Here is a 20667-nt window from a genome sequence, read left to right as displayed (position 1 = left end):
CAGGGGGGGGGCAGGGACGAACCCCCCCCCAACCCCCCCAACCAACCCCCCCCCCCCACCCCCCACCCCCCACCACCCCCCCACCCCCCCACCGCCGCACCTCGGGACGAGAATCGCTCCGCCGTCGCCGCGCCCGCCGCCGCTGCCGTCCGGGCTCGCGCCGCCGCCGCGCGCGCAGCGGGGCGGTTCGAGTCCATCTCTGCGGCAAGCGGAGAAAACGCGCCTTGCCCTCGCGCCCCCGCCGCCGCATGCCCCGCCGCCTCCGCCGCCGCCGCCTGCGCCGCCGCCTGCGCGGGCGCCGAGGCTGCGCGGCGGTAATGCTGCGGCCGAGGCGGTGCGCGCTGCGGAACGCCGCCGCCTCCTCCCGCCGCCTGCGCGGGCGCTGCCTGTGCCTGCGCCGCCGCCGCCGCCGCCGGCGCCACGCTCCCCGCGACCGAGGGGGTGCGGTGCGGAGGGGTGGGGGTGACTGGCTTCGCGGCTGGAGTGGTTGCAGACAGCGGCCGTGGGCCGGGCTCTCCGAGCCTGCGGCAGAGGGCGAGTTAGGCGAGTCAACACGCTCGCAGGGTGGTGGGGCGAGAGCTGGGCAACCCTCGCATACCCAACTCCACAGACAGGAGTCGCGCCGCATTCAAAGTGCAAGGCACGGTGTGCATGTGCGCGTGCGTGCGCGTGTGTGTTTGCCTCCGCCGCCCGCCGCGCCGCCGCCGGAGCGGCACGGCGCCGGCAGCCCGCGGCGCCGCGCCCCGCCTCGCTTGCACCCCGCCCGGCGGCGGGGCGCCTAAAGAGGAGGGGCCCGAGACGGTTCCGGAAAGGGACTGGGTGAGGCGGTGGCGGCGAGATGGCGGGAGGAGCGCGCCCCACTGCGGCTGCGGCTGCGGCTGCTGCTGCTGCTGCTGCTGCTGGGGAGGGGCCCACCGATGAAGGCGCGCCTGTGCCAGAAGGGGGGGGGGGGGGGGGGTTGGGGGATTAAAGGGGAAAAAAAACCCGGAAGGGAGGGACGGACGGAGGGAGGGAGGGGAGGGAAGTAGGGAGGGAGGGAGGAAGGGAGGTAAGGAGGGACGGAGGGAGGGAGGGAGGGAGGGAGGGAGCGGGAGCACCTGTTGCCGTGCCTCAGCGGAGCCGGCGAGAGGGCTCTTGAGGAGGCTGGCGGTGGGGGGCGCGCCCGGCCTCGGGAGCGCCCGGTGCAGCCGCAGCGGGGGCCCGCGGCGCAGCGGCGGCGGCGGCTGGAGAGGCCGCTGCAGCGCCTGCGCCATCCGCTGCTGGGCGAGGAACGGCGCGGCGACGGCGGCTGCGCGGCGCGGGTCCATCCGGTTGAGCTCCGCGCCGGAGTAGCCTTGCGCACGCGCCGCCACGGGGTCGAGCATCGGACCCGGCCCCGGCGGACGGCGGCCAAACACGCCCGAGCGCCGGGCCTCGCGCCTCGCGTCGGCAGAGCCAAAGCGGCCGCCGAAGCCAAAGCTGGCTTCGACGCCGGCAGCCGCCGGTCGCGCCGCGAGCGCCGCCTGGAAGTGCGGCCGGGCGTGCGCCAGCGCCGGCCGGAAGACGAGCGAGGGTGGGTCAACAACGAAAACGAGGACTGCTGCCATCCTTCGAGATCTTCGAAGTCATCAGAAGCTGGAAGAGCCCTCCAGAAAGAAAATCTTTATGCACTCACTCACGCGCGATGACGGTCACACAGGAGCGACACACAGAAACACAAGACAAGACACTCAGCCGAACTGACTGCCACACATCCTGAGCGAACTTCCCTAGTCACCCGCGGCCGGACTCCATCCGGCACGCGTCGCTGGGCGCTCAGAGCCGCGTCCCCTGCGAGGCCCTCTACGCTGGGGTCGGGTTTTTTTTTCGGGTCCCTCAGCTGTCTGTAGCGGCGCCACTCACCACTGTCGCTGCGCCGATCGCTCACCGTGCTGTCGCTGCGCCGATCGCTTCGCCCCTTGGCGGCGAGGGCCGCGATGGACTTCGCCGCCACCCAGAACTTCTGCGAGGGCGCCACCCAAAACTTCTGCGACGGCGACGAGAGCGACGAGGAGGACAAACCACAGTTGATCCGGCTCCTCGACGGTGGTAACGCTGGGGTGACCATGCTCCCGTCTGTCGACGGCGGCGTCCTATCTATCGGGCGCGCCGCGAGCGACGACGGAGCGTCCGCTCTGCTCCTGACCGACGAATCGCAGCCACAGCCGCCCAAGGTCTCCGCTCGCCAGGCAGAGGTGCGCCTGGTCAACGGCGCCTTCACCCTGCACGTGTTGAGCAGTGCGACATTCACGTTCGTCAACGAGCAGCACTACATCAAGCCCGGGGGCGGGTCGCCCCCCGCCGTCTCGCTCTTCCACGAAGACACGCTGCGCTTCGGTGGCGGCATCAAGGCATCCCAACGCTACGACAAGTTTGTGTTTAGGGTCCACGCGCCCGAGCACCCCCGCCCCGGCAACAATGGCGTCGCTGCAGCTGCGCAGGGTGGCGTCACTGGCGAGATGCCGATCGTGGCGGAGCAGATTGGCAGCGGCGAGGGAGATGGCGAGTGGGCGAAGGCTAGCCTCCTCCTCCCGGCCGTCGCCACCGAAGCGGCGATCGCTGCGCCCAGCGCTGCCACGTCTTCAGAGGCACCGAGCGCGCCAGCAGCCTCGCTCCTGGGAAAGCGAGCCGCACCGGCGTCGGATGTCATGCTGGGTGCGGCAGCGGGTTGCGCGGTCGCGGGTGGCGCGGTCGCGGGTGGCGAGCCGGCCAGCACAGAGTCGGCATCGGCAGGCCAAGCCTCTGTGGCAGGCTCAGCGGGGCGTGAATTTCAGGTGGCGACGCTTTCTAGTTCGGCCCGAGGCGTCGAGCGCGGCTTCAAGGTGCGTTTCAGTGCGCGCGGGCCCGAGCAGGCCGGCTGGTCTTCGGTGCTGCCGCCAGTGCTCCAATTCGCGGTGGTCAAGCGGGAGTCGATCACGCCGTCGCTGCAGCGCGTGGCGTTCCGTCTGACCGACCTAGCGGGCGAGTTCGAGCCGTGGCTCAAGTTTGTGCGCTCGTCGTCGTCGCGGTGCGGGTGCATGCAACTGCCGGGCGGCGCAAGCGTGATCACCACGGCTGTTGTCGGCAGCGAGCTGGCGTGCGAGCTAGTCGGCGGCGGTGGGGCACTGGCCGAGATGGAGCGGCAGCTCGCCGCCAAGAGCCGCGCAATGAGCGAGCTGGCAGCGGAGCGAGACGCCGAAGCAGCGGCCCGCAAAGAGGCCGAGGAGAGGGCCGTGGAGCTGCAGCAGGAGGTAGAGGAGTGGGAGAACCTCTCGCGCGACGCAGCGACGATGCGCGAAGGCATGGGGCAGCAGGCGGACTGCGGACCGGGCGAGCTGACGCAGCAGGTGGACGATCTGTGGTCGGTTGTCGAGGAGCCCGGCGACGAGCTGCGCCAACGCGACCAGGTGACACCTGCCCCCAGCTCAAGTCCCCTCCGCGCCGCTTTCGAGCCGTGGCTCAATTTGTGCGCTCGTCGTCGTCGCGGTGCGGGTGCATGCAACTGCCGGGCGGCGCAAGCGTGATCACCACGGCTGTTGTCGGCAGCGAGCTGGCGTGCGAGCTAGTCGGCGGCGGTGGGGCACTGGCCGAGATGGAGCGGCAGCTCGCCGCCAAGAGCCGCGCAATGAGCGAGCTGGCAGCGGAGCGAGACGCCGAAGCAGCGGCCCGCAAAGAGGCCGAGGAGAGGGCCGTGGAGCTGCAGCAGGAGGTAGAGGAGTGGGAGAACCTCTCGCGCGACGCAGCGACGATGCGCGAAGGCATGGGGCAGCAGGCGGACTGCGGACCGGGCGAGCTGACGCAGCAGGTGGACGATCTGTGGTCGGTTGTCGAGGAGCCCGGCGACGAGCTGCGCCAACGCGACCAGGTGACACCTGCCCCCAGCTCAAGTCCCCTCCGCGCCGCGTGCGCGCGCACACATGAACGCCCTCCCCGCTCGCAGCGGGCCTCGTGTGCCTCACACACCGCGCATTCTGCCCCCCGGGCACACCCACCCACCCACCCTCCCACCGCGCACTGGCCTGGCGCTACCCACAGGAGCTCATGCGAAAAGTGCGGCTGCTGCTGGAGCGAGCACTAAACAGGACCTTCGACGGAGGGCGCGCCGTCCCCACTGGCTTTCGCAAGATGGCGCTGCACGACAAGCTAGGCTCGCTCCGCGCAAGTCGCAACATCCCCGATTCTCTGTTCAGCGTTGCGCACCTTTTATACCATGTTCAATCCCCCCTCCGGGTGATGCCAAGGCAGCAAAACGGGCTACGGGTGGTGCCATGCAGCCAGCCTGACCCCCTAGAGCCGCCCGGCACCACCGCACCGGTGCGAGGCGTGATCGTGCTGCTTGGGGTACATTGTTGTTTTCATGGGCTCGAATGCGGTGTGAAAAAGGCGCTCCGAGGTGCCGATTTTGCACGAGAGTGCGAGGTTCGAGCTCTCGTGCTCCGTCCACAGGCTGCGAGCCGTCGAGTGCTCGCTTCGCACTTTCCATTGGGTCCGTTGGCGCATATCGGGCGCCTCGCAGGCACGCCGTCCCCGCGTCTCTGTGGAGGAGATGCGTCACCCGGTTGCACTCAAATCGCAGCCGAACGCCATATCGCTCCGTGTGCCCCACCGGTGGCTAGCCTGCCGCCACCGCTTCTTCGCACTTTCCATCAGATGTATGGGCGCGGGGCGGATGCCTCGCCGGCAGCCGAGGTGCTCTCTCCTCGGATCCTTTGCGTCACCCGCAAAAAGTTCTTCGGAAGCCACTGCCGTCTGGACACTCCACCAGCCCTCCTCGCCTTTTGAGGCTGGGATTGGTGTCGCCCGTGGCATCTGCGCCGGTCGGAAGCTTCCACGTCGCTCATGCGCATCAGGGCGAGCGAAACGCTCGCCCTCGGACCGGTTGCCTCTGTAGAAGCTAGCCCGCTACTGTGCACCACGCTGTGTCCCTCTCTCAAAGAGGGTGTGTGTGACGATACGCTTCTAATCTATACCCGTGCCGAAAATCACACGCACACACATCTGAATCACACACACATCTGAAGACAACTATCTGAATCACACGTCGGTCTAGGTCAACATCTCAAAGTCCGAGTCTGTGTCCTCGGCAGGCTCCTGCTCCGCCGCTGCGCCAAAGGCGGTCAGCGTTGCGGAGCCTGTGTGCGGCAGTTGGCGCTGGACATAGGCTAGACGTAACAGCGTGCGCACGTCGTTTCGGCGCTGTGCGACGAAGGCGTTGTTTTTTGCCTTCGCCGTCTTCATCGCCGTGCAAGTCCGCCGCATGCCGTTGAGCGGGGTGATCTCCTCACGCCTGCGGGGGCGGCGCGACACCGGTCAGCCTTATCGCAGGCATGCACACACACACACAGGGAGAGCGCACCCGCGAAGGTACTCGCTGAAGGAGCGAGTCAGGTCGCTCCTCACGTAGTCGACAGCCACCTCCGCGACAAAGTCCACCCAGAGCGCGCACTCGTGAGTGCAAGACTGCAGCTGCACATCCACCACCTCCAGCGCCCAGCCGGCGGCAGGCCCGGGGCTCCGGTGGAAGCAAGACGCGATGCCCGAGTCGATTGCGCCGCCATAGGGCTCGTGGTAGAGCACCCGTCTCTGGTCGACGAAGAAGAGGAGCTGGTGCCAGTGCCCGCCAAACTCGCTGCCGTCGGTAAAGCGCTGCATGACCAGCTTGCGCTCCGTCGGTGCCTCGCCCGCGAACAGCTTCGCCACCCACCCGGTGGGGGCTCCCGATTTGAAGCGGTTGAAGAGCGATCCGGCGCGAATCGTCATCCCCGAGATCGGCGCCCTCGCCTGCACGTCCTGGCTGTCGGCCCACGGTGAGAGGTCCTGCATGTTATGCACAATGATGTCGTTCAAGTGCTCGTCGTACCTGTCCGTCGGCACGGGGCAGCTCGAGCGACGCTGGGTCGCCCGGCCGTAGAGCGTCGGCTCTAGCTCTGTCCACGAGATGCCGAGCCCAGCTTCTGAGGAGACGGTAGACGAACCGGCCTGGGCGGAGCCAGCAGCACCGCTAGAGGCCGCATCCGTGGTGGAGCTAGAGGCCGCGGCGGAGGAAGTGGCGGCGGCGGAGCTGGCAGAGCTGGTGGCGGCCGCGCGGTTGAGAGTGGCGGCGGAGGCGGAGGTGCCAGTAGCGGTGGCGGAGGAGGGAGGGTCTGCGCGTGCCCGACGCCACACGCGGAGGGTGCCGGGCTGGAGCCGCGCGCCGGGGTCGCTCCGGATCGCGTCCAGAGCAAGACGTAGCGCCTCGCCCGCCAAAGCTTGCCCGGCCTCGGCGGGCAGCAGCTCTTCCACGCTCGACAGCGGCTCGGCCACCTTGCGGATCGGAGTCTTTGACTCGCCGCGGTTCCACGGATCCATGATGTAGAGGTCCGACCCATCCAGCACCTCGTGTAGCCAAAGGTGGCTGACCTTGTTTGCCCTGGCGGCTGGAGTCTCCGTAACCAGAGCGAGGTAGACGCCGGGCTCGTCGCGGTAGGTGATCTCCGCGACGCGGTCCTTCAGGAGCCGGGACCGCGTCTCGGCGATCGATGACACCGGCGACTCGGTCGCGCCTCCGTCGTGCTGCTGCGCGGCCGTGGCAGCGTCCGCCGCCGCCGCCTCCGCCTCCTCCGCCGCCTCCCCTTCCGCCTCTGAGTCGACGTCGTCGTCGTCATCACTGCCGTCTACGTCCATTTCGCCAGTCATCGGCAGCTGCGCCGCGCCGCTCGCGCGCTCTGCCCGCCTGGCAGCTACCTCGCGCAGCCCTACGACTTGCAAGTCGAGCCGGGCTTGGGCACGCAGCTCGCGAGGCGTCGGCACGCCTGATGTTTGCGTCCCGGTTGTCGCTGTAATCGCTTCGCGAGCGGCGGCACGGTGGCCAACCTCCTCCAGCTCGAGGCGTCCGATGTCTGCCACCAGCGTGAGCACGCTTGCTTGCTGCTGCTGCTGCTGCTGCGCAGGCTCCGCTGGAGCACTGCTGAGAGGGAGGTTCCTCGTCAACCTCCATGCGATCTCCGTTCGAGGCCGCAGCCGACGAGCCGCCGACGAGCCGCTGCGGCGCTGCACGGGAGAGCGATCCTCGGCGTCCGTGCTCTCTCTGGTTGTAGATCCCGTCGCGGCGGCCCTCGTCGCTCGTGCTATGCAGCTCCATGGCCTCGCCGAGGACGTCGCCAACCGTAGCATGCCGCGGTGCTCTCAGGTTCTTTGCGACGCCGACTCTGCGCGAGCCAGCACGGCTTTGCGGCCGCGAGGACGTTGCACTCGGCGAGGGCGCCTGTTGTGACGAGATCGGAAGCGTGAGATAGCGACGACTGCGCAGGCACAGAGTCGCAAACTGGCGGTACCGAGCGGCGATCTGGTCCTGGCCTGGAGCCGGGACGGTTGGCCGCTTTTGCGACGCTGTCCCAGGCCTGCGCCCGCTCTTTTCGGCATGGCTCGAGCACGAGACAAGTCGGAAAACCGCGACAACTTGGCGGGCATTCACAGATTTTTACCACCTCGGAAGCAACGCCTGTGTGTTCACCGGTGCTAGAGAGTGTCGAAAAGGAGTCCACACTGCATTCATCGACATCAACGCGCCCCGCTGCGCCGCGCTACTCGCGAGAGCGGGAGGAGATTTGGGGAGATTGTCGGGAGATTTCCAAGATTGTCACCGGGGTGTGCGTGGGTAAGTCGTGCGTCCTACGTGCCAAGGCGATGTGCATGCTAGTCTGGCTCGTCCCAATACGCTCAGGGGGCCGAGAACAGCGCTCTGTCGCGCGCTACTTTCCGTGCTGCTGAGAGAGGCCCGGAGGGGCCCACCACGGCCCACGCTCGCCTCGGAAATGCAAAAAAATGCTCCCAGGCCCCCTCCCGCCCACCCCGCACACCTGCTTGACTACTCCCGAGCCCCACGAGCCGAGGCGAGAAAGTTCGAATTAAAGTGCGGAGTTTGAACATGGTGCCACCAGCTCCGCCTCGTGGGGAATGTCGCTTCCCATGACACGGACCACCCCCTCCCTCCGCGCGGCCAGCTGCTCGATTTGGTGGCCAGCCTTAAGCAGGAGATGATCCTGTGTTCCCGCTCGAGGGTGCAGCGCTAGATTCGCATGGAGGTGTTCGTTCGGGTTCCGTCGATCTAAAAAAGAACGATATTAAGTTATACGACACGTGCGTCGGCCCAGCCCCAGGCTCGAGCCGCTCGGGAGACGCGACGACTCTCTCTCTCAGCGTCTGGTCTCCAGGTGCCCGCCTAGCGACATTCGCCGGCACACTCCCCCCCCCCCCCCCCTTTCCCCGGAAGTTCGTCGCATTTCTAGCACAACACTGTGCGTTTGGATGTCTGCGGAGATTCTGTCTTAGCACACACAGTGAGTCATTCGGAGTCATTCGATGGCCAGAGTGCGATTGTGTGTGTGCGGGAGTTGGTTTGTGCTTTGTCGGGAGGGAGTGGGCAGGCTGCTCACCCACGTGCACCGGGCCAGTGCTTGCACTTTGAATGCCGTGGGGCTCCTGCCCGTGTCCGGGTGTGGAGATGCGAGGGTCGCCCCCCCTTGCCCCACCACTTTGTGTGTGTGGAGAAATTTACCTTACCTTACCTTACCGTTCCCAGGCTGCCTAATGGGATGGAAAGGAAGGCTGGGAGAGCGTATAGAAGCGTGCCCGACCTCGTCGTGGCAACCTGCACGGCAGCGCTGGTGTAGGCGCGATGAGCGTCGTGCCACCTGACCCGAGACGGGTCGCAGGCGTCGTACCGAGCGCGTCGAGACCGTGTCCTGACGTGATCTGCACGGGTGAGTCACGTCGGCATCAAAGGAGCGACGTGCGACCTGTCAGAGCTTGATCTCCGATCTCAGTGGCGTCCCGAGTCGTCTCCGGCGGCGACAATTTTGTCCCTCCCCAGGACGCGCAGAGGCAGCTGCGACCCAGCCGAGTAGACGGGCGCACACCGCGCCACCTGCTGCGCAGCTGCCTCTGGATGTCTGGAAGGCACCGAGAGGGACAAAATGGCGCAAATGGTCAAATCAAGGTTTTGTAACGCGATCTGTGCCACAGTGAAATGGCACTAGCCTTTGTCATTTGTGGGATATCTTTTTGAAACGATGGGCTGCTGTGGCGGGGCCTGGGCCGTGCGGGGACGCCCCCCCCCCCCCCCCAAACCGGACACACGGCGACGCAATCACGGACCGAGCTCTTGCGGCTGTTGAAAGGCTCAAGAGGCGAGCCCGGCTCCAGAACGTCAAGCCGTCACGGCCCAAAGTGTCAGCGCGCACCGGGTCGCGAAGGCGGGTCTGACCTCGTGGAGCACGTCGCACGCGCGGAAGAGCACGAGTCGCCCCCCGAGCGGCGCGATCTCCACCGCCTCGCCGTCGCGCCGCCACGCGCGCAGCTCGCCGCCGCCGTCCCAGCCGGGCGGCTGCAAGTAGAGGATGGCGGTCAGGCGGCGCGGGTTCGAGGCGGGCTCCTTGCAGTCCAAGTGAGGCTTGTAGAAGGCCGCGCGCGCCCGCGAGCCGTCGTAGACCGCGGCCTGCGGCACGGGGGCAGTCTACTGGCTCGTCCGTCCAAAGCGGCGCATAGTCCTCTTGCAAGACCTCGCAGGCAGCTGCAGTAGGAGAGCCCACACAGGAGTCAGTGCATGGAGGAGACTGCTGAGGACTACGCTCGCAAGCGGTGGCCTGCAGCGGGAGAGGCGATCTCGTGCAATCTCGTGCAATCTCGTGCAACCTCGAGCCTGCACTGGGAGAGGCACCGCCAGCGGCCAGCCTCCCGCCTCCTGCACCTCCGCGGGCAAGGCGCGCAGCAGGCGGACAGCGAGAGAGAGGGCGCGGCTGCCGCTCGCCTGTGGAGGAGAGTTGGAGGGGGGGGGGGGGGGGGACAGTCGCCACGTGGGCCGGTCCCTACTCACACAGATCCGTCGATCGTGGGCAATCTCGGATCATCTCGGCGAGGTCTCGCCTCGAGCTGGTCTGCACTCAGCCAGCCGATCCGGTCGTTGCGCACGCCTTGCGCCGCCTGGTGCCGCACCTCGGACAACCTCGCCTACCATCAGCGACGAGCAGTCAACAGCATTGCGCCGCCTCGCGACGCTACTCCTCGCACAGCCTCGCCGATCCGTCCATGCTCTGCAATCTCGTGCAATCTCGTGCAATCTCGTGTGATCTCGTGCACAGCCTCGCCGAGCCGTCCATCGCCAGCAGCTCGGAGCGAGCCGCCGCCACCTCGGAGGGAGATAGCGCGCCGTCGACCTACTCACAGCCGTCGGCGTGATCAGGCGCTCTTCACACCCCCGGACAGAGCCAGCGCGTAGCCGACCTGTTCACGGCGACCGCTGTGATCAGACGCTCTTCACACCTCCGACAGAGTGAGGTATCCCGCCCACCACGGCGATGCCATCTCCGTGCGACGGCCGCAGTGCGCTCCTCACTCCGTCGGTGATGAGCTGAGACGCGCGGCGCCACCTGGCGGGAAGGGGCGGAGGAGCTCCTGGCGTCGAGTGGCGGTGGCGGTGGCGGTGGCGGCGGCGGCGGCGGCGGCGGCGGCGGCGGCGGTGGCGGCGGCGGCGGCGGCGGCGGCGGCGGCGGCGGTGGCGGCGGCGGCGGCGGCGGCGGTGGCGGTGGCGGTGGCGGTGGCGGTGGCGGTGGCGGTGGCTGCAGGTTATGCGGACGTGGCGGTGCCGAGTGATGATGTGTGCAAAGCATTTGGAGAGTGCAGTCGCGCCGGCATTGCGCCGCCGGCACCGCGGACGCGCCGCCCCAGTAGTCTCCCGACTGCTGCGCCTCTTCGATCAGCTTGCCAGACAGTGCTCGCTCAAACACGGCAGCCGCGAGCTGCTCGGCCGACGCCAGCTCCTCCTGCCGCCGCACTCCGTCCGACAGCAGCTTCTCGCGGACGGCGGCAAGCTCCGCAGGACCGAGGCCTAGGACGGCGCGGCCTGTCGCCGCAGCGAACTCCTCTGCGCTTGACGCGCGCGCCTCCCAGCCGTCGGCCGAGCGGAGAGAGGCGGCGAGGCCTGCCAAGACGCGAGCCTTTGCGGCCGCTGCGAGCGACGCAAAGTCGGAGCTAGCGCAGGTGCTGGAGCTACTGTCCGAGGCGGACGAGACGTTGGAGCTAGCGCACGGACGGCACGGCGGCCGCAGGCGCCAGGCAGCGTCGCGATCTACACAGCGAGCGGTCGAGTGGTGGGCTGAAGCGGCCATTCGTGCAAAAGAGAAAAAGAAAAAAATAGCGCTCAATGGTGGGCGACGTCTAGCGCATCACACCCCTCTCCTTAAAATCCCTCCCCCGGCTACAAAGGAGTGTGGCGGCACGCCTCTGGCCGCTTCAAGGCGCTGCACTACGTGAACGGAAGGCAGGTACATCTCGGCTGCTTCGACACGGCGGTGGAGGCGGCGGCGGCGTATGCGCGGGCGGTCGGGCAGGCGGCGGCGGCAGGAGAGGCAGGGCCGTCGGCAGCGGCGGCGGGCGAGGCGTCCGATTCGGACGAGGGCGAGCCAGGCGGCGCTGGCGGCGAGGCTGCAGCCGCCGAGAGCAGCAGCGACGACAACGAGGAGGAGGAGGCCGCCTCGACGCCCCTCCGCGCTCCGAGCTGCAAGACGCTCGGCTGCAGCCTCCGCCTCTGGCACGAGGGGCCTTGCAGCACCGCCGTCACAGGCAAGCGGGCGCGGGCACTCACCGACAAGGCGCGGGAGGCGAAGCGAGGCAAGGGCGCGGGCGGCGGCGGCGGCGGCGGCGGCGGCGGCGGCGGTGACGGTGGCGGTGGCCGTGGCGGCGGCAGCGATGACAGCGCGCAGCCATCCTCCTCGAGCGACGCCGCGCCTTCGGCGCCCGACGCGAGCGTTCAACGCGAGGCGGCGGGGGAGGGAGAGGACGATGAGGTGGAAGTGGATGTGGAGCAGGAGGAGTCGGAGGCGGAGGAGGAGGAGGAGGAGGCGGAGGCGATGAGCGAGGACGAGGTGGAGGAGGTGGCGCCGCCGCTTCAAATCTCCGCCGCCGCCGCTCTTTCGCTCGCAGGCGGCGACGTGCAGATCTCCGCCGCATCAGGCGCTCCCAAGCCACCCCCGTCATGACTACTGTCAGATGCACTCTCACTGCCTCCCTTGCCTGCGCCGCACAGGCCTGCTGCCCGAGCACCTGCCGCACCAGCGGGCGCTCTGCCCTCTCCACCCCTTCCATGCGGCCGAGAGGCCGGTCGCGGCGCCGGTCGAAGGCAACGAGGCGGCCTGCCCCAACTGCTACTGCTTCGCGTGCGACGCGCCCGTGTCCGCGTGCCGCCACTGGCGGGGCGGCGAGCCGAGGGTGCCGGCGCACTGCAACGCGCACGCCGGCAGCGCCGAGTGGCGCACGCATCGCTCCAACGCCAAGCGGCAGCGCACGCGGGCGGCGCGGGCGGCACGGGACCCGCTCGGGCTGGGCTGATAGAATACTGCACGCGCTTGCCGCAGCCCGTCGCTCGGTGGGGGACACGGTGGTCGTACGACGACGACGTTGGCGTGTGTGTGGCCCGACCGCCAACGGCAACGCGCCGCGACCCGGGACCCGCGGCCGTTTAAAGAGACATTGAGATCTTTCGCGGATACTGTGTACACACACGTATAGAGGTGCGGCGTGTTTCAAACGTTTTCCCTTTCCCAGACGCACCGAGCGAGCGCACTGGAGAGTATAAGAGGCGACAGCGGGGACGCGCGCGGTTCAGCCACAGAGCCACCCGCGCGTCGGGACCGTGGGCGCGTGCGCTACATCACCCTCTAGCTTGCCGCCCGCGGCAGCTCGCCGGCGGCGTCTATGCTGCACGGCTCGAGCGGCCGGTTCTTTGTGCCCGAGACCGGCACCGCCTCGAGCTTCCGCACCACCTGGCGGGAGATACGGCCGAGATATGGGACAGCGCCTTGCCGCCCGCACGCACCGACTAGCGCCGCATCTCGGCCAGCGCCGCATCTCGGCCAGCCGCATCGGCTGCGCATCACGGCTATATCACGGCTGTCTCTCGGCCGCTTCTCGTGTGCCATCACGGCCGAATCTCGTCCGCATCTCGCGCGCACCTCCATCCCCTCCGCCACCCGCCCGAACGCCTCGTACCGCCCGTCCAGGAAGCCGGCGTCGCCTGCCCAAAAGAAGAAAGTGGTTGGTCTAGGAAGAGCCCACGAAGGTGCCTGGGAGCCAGCGGTGACCAAACCGACGGATCTCGGCTGCCTCTCGGCTGCCTCGTGGGTATCTCGGCTGCATCTCGGCTGCATCTCGCCGACGAGCTGGATCAGGAAGCGGCTGTCGCTCTGCCCCGAGCCGCCGCCCTTGCCGCTGTTGACCATGCTGACGAGACCCGCCGTGTTGTGCCTGGCGGGCAGCGGGTGCCGCGGGGATTCGTGAGCCACAAGCTCTCGCCGTGTCGGAATGTGGGAAGCCATGTCGCTCGGCAGCAGTCTCGGAAGTGTCTCGGAAGTGTCGCAGCTGTCTCGGAGGTGTCGCAGCTGTCTCGGAGGTGAGTCGAAAGCGTCCCGCGCCGGATCGCGTAGTTGTCGTGCGCGAAGGTCGGCCCCGCGTAGCTCGGACCGCTGCCTAGACCCCACGAGATACAGCCGAGATACAGCCGAGATACAGCCGAGGTGCGGCGGGGTGGTGTCCGTCCGCGAGGCGCCGCTGTACGGTCCTCCGGCGATCTGCCCGCCCTGGACCGTCAGCCCGGACAGGACGGTGTAGAAGGAGGAGCCAGCGTACCTGATTCACAGCCGCAGCCGTGAAGAGACGTGAAGCGGCGCCCGTGAAGCCGACGCCGTCGCGCGCCACGAGCGGGTGTGTGGGCGGGGAGAGAGGCAGCTGTGGCGCACCCGTAGCCCTTCTCACCGGTGCAGAGCGCGCGAAAGTTCTCCACCGCGCGCGGCGCCACCTCGCCCCACAGCTCGATCACGATCTTGCCCGCAGGCCGGCCGCCGATGCTCACGTCGAGGAAGCAGCGCGACGTGATGGCGGGAGGCGAGGCGAGCACGTCGATCGTCGGGCGCCGCTCCTCGTCGAGGACGATCTGGCCGTCGGGACCAACCTTGCCGACCACGGAGGCGCCGCCGCGGGTTGAGCCGTCGGTCGCTGGCGCGGCAATCGCACGGCGAGGCGGCAGGCAGCGCTGCGTGGCGGCGGCGACGGCGGCGCCAACAGCGGCTCTCCTGGACGCAGCTGGCGTGAGGGCGTCCACGGTGGCGAACAGCAGAAGGAGCATCCACTGTTTTGGGCCGGGCCCTGCAAGTCGCGGTTCTCGTTGGTGAAGGGGCTGAAAAAAATGGCAAGAAAGCGGCGAAGGAAGGGACTCTGGGACCGGAGTCGGGCGGGCGCACATGAGGCGTATCCGTGTACGTGCGTGGAGTACAGTGTTGTGTCCGTTAGCTCCGAGTAGAGGGGGCGTTCTGCAGTTAAGGGGAAACCCGGTACACGGAACTAACCCTCGGAGACCCGTGTTTACTTTCCTCCCTGTGGGGGGGCCCGTGAACATCTTTAGCTTGTGAGCCAGGAAAAGGGTTGGTTTACTTTAAGGCCCTTTCCCTGCGAACGCGCACCCCCGGGGCTAGGGCTCTCTTGCCCGCAACCCGATCCCGATCATCCGGCCCGCTGGGTGCGCTTCTGAGCTCCCCGGCCCTGGATGTGAGGCTGCCAACTGCACTCCAAGTGCTCCAAGTGCTCCAAGTGCTCCAAGTGCTCCAAGTGTGGGCCCTCAGGGGAGCTGGGAAGAGGACCGCCGCAAGCGGCGTGGCGTGGAGCGGTTGTGCATCCCTCCGGGGGCCCCTCTGCGCCGGGGAGGCGTTGTTGGAGGCTAGGACTCAAGCGTCCGTCGCCCTTTTCAAACTCGGGGCCCACTCCGCTACGCTCCGACCCGAATTTGGAGGGCCTGAAAGTTTAAGGTGTTGCTGCGCAAAAGGGGTCGGACACAGGGCGCAGCTCATGCTAAGAGCTAGAAGGGGAGATGGAGAGAACAACCACCCTGTCCCGTTATTGCGTACACCAACACCACAAAGCTCTCTCTCTCCTGCTCCTCACACTCAGGGGGCGGTCACGACTACCGAGTCCCTCGACTAGCTGCCACGTTCAAAACCAGGACGGCGACAGCGGTTCGAGTGGTGGCTACCGGATGGTGGCGAACCGCGGGAAAAGAATTCACTTCGGGGTCTAACTATAGCAAGAGAGTACTTCGAGGCCCTGCAGCAAGTCGCGGTTCTCGTTGGTGGCGAGAGCTGAAAAAAATCACCGCCGGCGAAATAGCATCCGCGAAGTTGCCTTCCTATCTATCTCTCTGTTGCCTCTTTGCGCCGCTCGCTCGCGGCGGCGGGAGACATGGCCGCCGATGCGGCTCGCACTCGCTCGGCGGGCCTCCGTCCCACAGCCGCCCGGGCGTGCCACGGGTCGGCCTGGCTGGCGCTGCACTGCTCGCTCGCACGCTGCACTGCACAAAGCTGTGACAACAAGGGGAGGCTCCTGAGCTTGAGCGTTGAGCAGTTTCAAAAAAGAGCTGAGACGTTTCCTCACCAAACAGACCGTCCTCGGAATCGATGCCAACTGCGTCCCAGATGTCCAGCTGGACGTGAGGTCAGACGCCGCCTCGCCATACGACAACAGAGGGGCAAATGAGCTTGCCGATGTGATGACGCACTTCGGACTAGTCGACGTCGCGAGAGAATGGCTCGGACCCGCCCCCTTCTACACCTCGCATCATAACATCACCCTCCGAGATGGAACCAAAAGCACAACATCGACCCGCATCGACCAGATATACCTCCCGACACTCGACGGCCTCTCAGCTGTTCACGAACCAGGAGTCCACGACTTCTTCGCCCGAAGGAGAGACGCAAAAATCCTAGACCACGAGCCGGCGTCAATAGTCACCACCGAGTCGAAGGGAGAAAGAGGACACGACCTTCCAAGAATAGACGAGCGGATTTACGACGACCCCAAAAACAATTCCGACATAGCAGAAATTCTAGCGAGGTGCGAGCATGATCAGGAGAACGCGCCAGGGCAACACTCAGAAATATGGGCGCAGACAAAGAAAGAAATAGTCGCTCTCTCGCTAGTCCGAACCAAGAGAATGAAGCGGACAGAGTCAGCCGAGCAGAGACAGATTAAACTAAAAATCTCCACCCTCAAAGCACTCATCGACCAAGGACAAGCCTTGCCAGACGATGTCACAGAATACCTAGAGGCGCGAGAGGAGCAGAGAAGGATCACCCGCGAGGAGCTGACCCCATATTTTGCGTCAGAGGAGTTTTCACTCAAACAAGGAGCAGCGCACGACACAGGATCAGCAGCCTTCTACAGACCGTACACCCCGAAAGGGTCCAACCACTGGATAAACGAAATCTTTCACGCCGACTGGACCGACCCCTCGAACCCAAAGAAGACAGGGACGACAGCCACGGACCCCTCCAAGATATCAGCGGCGCTCACCCCCTTCTACTCCTCCCTATACGCCCAGAAGCCATCCATCAACCCGGAGCGACCGCTCGCCACCCTCGAGAGCGGCAACAGAGTTCTCCCGACCACCGCCGCCAAGTGTGGCGCGCCGATCTCCGCAGGAGAGATTCAGGACACATGCGATATGCTACCCACGGGTAAATCACCAGGCCCCGACCTGATCCCAAACGCCTTCTATAAAATATTCTCGGCAAAGATCACCCCCATACTCGAGCGGTGGTGAGAGTGCCTGATTGGGGGCGAGTTGGTGCTGCGCCAGGGTGCGAAGCATGCCCTCTTGCTCTGTGCTGAGGCATGCTGGCTGGCGCCCAACACAATGCCCTGGATGCATTGCTCTACGCCGGAGTGGTTCTCGACGTTAGTTAAAATGAACTCGGGCACGGGACGCGGCATAAACGGGGCACAAAACGCCAGGCAATGAATTGACATCTCCCATGAGTGCGAGATAGGGCTACGTAGCAGTAGGCAGCTAGCCTGTGAGGAGGGCGTCCATAGACACCTCACAAGACCCCACACACGGTCTCGACCGTGCCTCGCCGGCCGGCGAGATTGCTAGAGGTGGAGCAAGCCTGCTCTAGCCTCGCATGTTACTTCCTGTTGTCTGTTGTTCGTTGTGCCCTTGTTTGTACTCTTGGCACCTTGGAGTGCTGGGGGGGGCGACAGGGAGCATGTGGCCTTGAGTTATGTGTACGCCAACTGAGGGTGTGTGGCAGCCAGCTGGCTGTGTGTCTTGTGAGCCTGCAAAGACCCGAAGCGGGCACACGATCCGGAGACCCGTACCAGCGGGGCGATGGCGTCTTCGGCAACTGGACGGGGTCTCCACGTCCCGTGGTGTACGATGGCACGTGTGTCACCTCGGTACACTTCGGCATGCTGCGCCCGCTAGCGCGCGGCACGCACCTCGCCACCGACTATGCCGAGGCGACGAAAAGGAGGGCTAAAGCCGCGGCGTGCGAGGCCAACAACTTCGACTTCATGACATGGGCGGCGAGCACGCGCGGCGGCATCGGCACGAGGCAGCGACGTGGTTCAACACCAACTTCGCCGCCAAGTTTGCTCGGGCATCCTCCGATAGCGAACGATGGCGGATCAGCGGTGAGCGCAAGCGCTTCCTGCAAGTGCACTCGACCAATCCATCAACCACATTCATCTTCTGGTGCTTAGCCCCGTGCAACAGCGGTCCGGCAGGCTGCCCCCAAGGCCCCCCGGGCCGCTGCGGGTTTGGGAGTTATGCTTAGGCACAGCGTCGGCGATGGCAGCCCCTCTGTGGGGTGTTGCATAGGCGGGGAGTCTCCCCCGCTGGTCTCCTCCTTCGCATTTTTTCTTTTCTTTTGAGAGCAGAACGCCGGTTTGTCTTGTGTGCGTGTCGGGTCGGGTGTGTGTCAGTGCGGGGTGGCGGGGGACGGGGGCGCGCAAGGTCAGAGGCTCAACCACTCGTCGGCTCGTCGGGGTTGGAGAAGGGGAGGGGGAGTCTGGACGGTCGGCGAGGGGGGTGTAGCAAGCAGCGCGTACGGGGTAGCCGCCACTTTCCTGCCTCACAAGGGCGGGGCTGTCCCGGAAAGTGAGAAACGCCGGGCAGCGTGGTGCACAACTTCAACCTCCCATACATACGTGTTTGTCTCGCTCCTTTCCTCGGGCTGTTCCATCTACCCATCTCCTTCCAACCCACGAACCCAGGCGAGGGGCGGGGGGGGGCGCGCGGGTGCGGGATGCGGTGCGGTGGTGTCAAATGAGTGAACACTTTGAGGCCTTTTGTCTTGCTTGGGTGTGAATAAGACGTTAGTCGTTACCACATCACGCCTTGCGCACGAAGATAGTTTGTTACCAACGTGAAAAAACACGCCAGACGGCAGCGGGCAGGCTGAGTGAGATTTTGTACAAACAAAGCCTACTGAGTTGATTGAACACGCAGTCGACCACGCTGTGGGGGTTGTGTGCGGGTTGTGTCTGGGAGGGAGGGAGTGGGGTGCAGGTTGCTCACCCACGGCACCGGGCCGGTGCTTGCACTTTGAATGCCGTGGGGCTCCTGCCCGTGTCCCGGGCGTGGAGATGCGAGGGTCGCCCCCCCTTGCCCCACCACTTTGTGTGTGTGGAGACGTTTACCTTACCTTACCTTACCTGAGCATACAACTTACAACATACGATACTCCTTCTGACCCGTTGGCGTTGCGCCTTGGAGATTGGCTGGCCACTACCGTACAGCAAACGCTCTGAGCCACCGTCTCGTTCAATCAGTCTTAAGATCAGTCCTCCACGCTACAGTGTGTGACAAAACTGGTTTGCGGCGGTCCCGGTAGCCAGTACCGCTGTAGCCTATACGGCATTGTGCATGGTGCGGAGTGCACTGCCGTTCTTAATGGAGTCGCTTAGGCGGCTCCGGTGGTGTGCCGGTGATAGTACTAGCACGCGCCAGTTCGCACCTGTGTCGAGCCTGTGTCCTGTGAGAGAGAGTTGTTTTGTTTAAATTCTTAAAGCCCTGGCGAGTACAGACCACGCCTGCATTCACAGCACAAGCCCTCGCCGGGGCTCGAGCATGCGCAGTACCGGGGGGTGGGGCGGCCGGAAGTCAACCAACGGCGGTACGCTTTTTGTCGCGTTGTTGGGATTCTGTGTGCCAGTGCCGAGTGTGTGTGCTGTGTGGCTGCACATGGACATGGGGGTCTTTCGCTTTTTCGGCCGCATCCCGCAACGCGCACCTCAAATCCAATTCCAAAGAAAGAGGTCCGATCAGACAGACAGACAGACAGACATCTAGATCTAAAGCCGTCAGCCGGACGATGGCGTATGTCAGCCCTCAGCCTCACTCAAAGCGGCGAAAAAATCCTGTGTCCTGTGACCGACCTGTGTCAGCAACTCGTCGATGGTATAGCCTGGCGGCGGGGCTCGCAGCTTCTCCACGCTACAGAGCCCGTCCCCGCCGCGGCACTCCGGCGCAGGAGCGCCCGCACGGTCGCACACCGCTGGCAGAGGCGGCACGCCCAGGAAGGCGAAGAGGCGGCGCATCGCATCCTCGCACGAGGCGCGCGAGGCGGTGAGCTCCTCCGAGTAGACGTGCAGCAGCGGCGTCGACGGCGCGACCTTGTCCCGCGCGTGGCGGAAGAAGGCGGCGTGCTCGCGCCGGAAGCGAGCGTACGAAGTGCGGTTGGCGCGCGAGCGGCTTGCGGCGCCGGCGGCGGACCAAGGCGGGAAGCAGCCGCGGCAGCCCGTGCGCGCGTTGAGCCTCGCCCACGCCTGGTGGTGGACTGGTAGTAGCAGACTGGTAGTAGCAGACTGGTAGGAGCAGACTGGTAGTAGCAAGCGACTCTCTCTCTCTCTCTCTCTCTCTCTCTCTCTCTCTCTCTCTCTCTCTCTCTCTCTCTCTCTCTCTCTCTCTCTCTCTCTCTCTCTCTCTCTCTCTCTCTCTCTCTCTCTCTCTCTCTCTCTCTCTCTCTCTCTCTCTCTCTCTCTCTCTCTCTCTCTCTCTCTCTCTCTCTCTCTCTCTCTCTCTCTCTCTCTCTCTCTCTCTCTCTCTCTCTCTCTCTCTCTCTCTCTCTCTCTCTCTCTCTCGCTCCCTCCCTCCCTCCCTCCCTCCCTCCCTCCCTCCCTCCCTCCCTCCCCCACGCCTCGTCGTCGCGCGGGCCCTCAGCCAGCCGCGCGTACGCCGCCTGTTCACAGCGCAGCAGGCGTGGAGAGGCGCCGTTCACAGCGGAGGGACGGCCGGGGCCAGCCGCGCGTACTGCCGCCTGCACCCGCGGCGTGGTACCCCAGTTGCCGCTCGTGAGCGCCCTCCGCCAAGAGGCGAACTCGGCGGCCACATCCTGCCGCTCGAGGAGGATGCGCCTGTTCACAGCTGGAGGTGTGAAGAGACGCTGCTCACGTCCTCTCCCGCTCCAGGGAGGATATACGCCCCCCCTGCGAGGTGCGCACGCCAGCCTCGGGGCGGGAAGACGGTACTGTGCAGAGTACGAGCACGCCGTGTGAATACGAGTAGTCGCACGGGGACAGTGGAATACGGCGGAACACAGCGGAACACGTAGTTGAGTCCGTGTCCTCTCGAGCGCTGGCTGGAGTACAGGAGTCCTCATTCCGCTTCTAGCCGTCCTCGCCGCCCGCCAGCAGCGACGAGCCGCGCCGCCGCCGCGCTACTCTCCCTCGCATCCTAAGGTGAGGAGACAGGCCCGGGACACTTCTCCACACACACACACACACACACACACACACACACACACACACACACACACACACACACACACACACACACACACACACACACACACACACACACAGTGGTGG

The 20667-nt window shown here is 66.0% G+C and overlaps 7 protein-coding genes across 7 annotated transcripts in view; 3 read left to right on the top strand and 4 right to left on the bottom strand.

Annotated features, from left to right (window-relative positions):
• The window catches only part of EMIHUDRAFT_439818 (hypothetical protein), a gene marked incomplete at its 3' end in the record, with an annotated part of 2310 nt that extends 718 nt beyond the window's left edge, over nt 1–1592 (bottom strand). Inside the window, exons 1-4 of the mRNA XM_005792203.1 lie at nt 1098–1592; nt 864–929; nt 682–780; nt 101–522 (exon numbers count right to left, since the gene is read on the bottom strand). Of these exons, the coding sequence (XP_005792260.1) occupies nt 101–522; nt 682–780; nt 864–929; nt 1098–1586 (1076 nt within the window). The remainder of the gene's footprint in view (nt 1–100; nt 523–681; nt 781–863; nt 930–1097) is intronic.
• Nucleotides 1593–1955: 363 nt separating this feature from the next.
• Nucleotides 1956–4288, top strand: EMIHUDRAFT_223383 (hypothetical protein; the record flags this gene model as incomplete). Its single annotated transcript, XM_005792202.1, has 4 exons — nt 1956–3344; nt 3422–3862; nt 4033–4159; nt 4239–4288. 4 exons carry the CDS (start codon nt 1956–1958, stop codon nt 4286–4288), a joined length of 2007 nt encoding a protein of 668 aa, XP_005792259.1.
• Nucleotides 4289–8544: 4256 nt separating this feature from the next.
• EMIHUDRAFT_223381 (hypothetical protein) lies at nt 8545–11141 on the bottom strand (the record flags this gene model as incomplete). Its single annotated transcript, XM_005792201.1, has 9 exons — nt 8545–8562; nt 8700–8720; nt 8939–8989; nt 9242–9472; nt 9695–9784; nt 9989–10037; nt 10114–10190; nt 10325–10384; nt 10683–11141. The coding sequence occupies 9 exons, from the start codon at nt 11139–11141 to the stop codon at nt 8545–8547; spliced, it is 1056 nt and encodes a 351-aa protein (XP_005792258.1).
• Nucleotides 11142–12021: 880 nt separating this feature from the next.
• EMIHUDRAFT_223380 (hypothetical protein) lies at nt 12022–12360 on the top strand (the record flags this gene model as incomplete). The annotated part of the gene is made up of 1 exon (XM_005792200.1): nt 12022–12360. The coding sequence occupies one exon, from the start codon at nt 12022–12024 to the stop codon at nt 12358–12360; it is 339 nt and encodes a 112-aa protein (XP_005792257.1).
• Nucleotides 12361–12689: 329 nt separating this feature from the next.
• EMIHUDRAFT_454400 (putative cyclophilin type peptidyl-prolyl cis-trans isomerase) lies at nt 12690–14269 on the bottom strand (the record flags this gene model as incomplete). The annotated part of the gene is made up of 8 exons (XM_005792199.1): nt 12690–12794; nt 12984–13094; nt 13188–13275; nt 13443–13497; nt 13577–13656; nt 13767–14022; nt 14139–14172; nt 14249–14269. 8 exons carry the CDS (start codon nt 14267–14269, stop codon nt 12690–12692), a joined length of 750 nt encoding a protein of 249 aa, XP_005792256.1.
• Nucleotides 14270–16009: 1740 nt separating this feature from the next.
• On the top strand, nt 16010–16618 carry EMIHUDRAFT_223378 (hypothetical protein; the record flags this gene model as incomplete). The annotated part of the gene is made up of 1 exon (XM_005792198.1): nt 16010–16618. One exon carries the CDS (start codon nt 16010–16012, stop codon nt 16616–16618), a length of 609 nt encoding a protein of 202 aa, XP_005792255.1.
• A 2564-nt stretch (nt 16619–19182) lies between these two features.
• Nucleotides 19183–20667, bottom strand: part of EMIHUDRAFT_223376 (hypothetical protein) — a gene marked incomplete at both ends in the record, with an annotated part of 2570 nt that continues 1085 nt past the window's right edge. Inside the window, 2 exons of the mRNA XM_005792197.1 lie at nt 19183–19626; nt 20112–20214. Coding sequence (XP_005792254.1) covers nt 19183–19626; nt 20112–20214 — 547 coding nt within the window. The remainder of the gene's footprint in view (nt 19627–20111; nt 20215–20667) is intronic.

The sequence above is a fragment of the Emiliania huxleyi genome (genome assembly GCF_000372725.1).
Source record: "Emiliania huxleyi CCMP1516 unplaced genomic scaffold EMIHUscaffold_109, whole genome shotgun sequence".
NCBI classification, from domain to species: domain Eukaryota; phylum Haptophyta; order Isochrysidales; family Noelaerhabdaceae; genus Emiliania; species Emiliania huxleyi.
The sequence above is the reverse complement of the archived record's forward strand: the minus strand, read 5'-3'. Positions and strand labels throughout refer to the sequence as shown.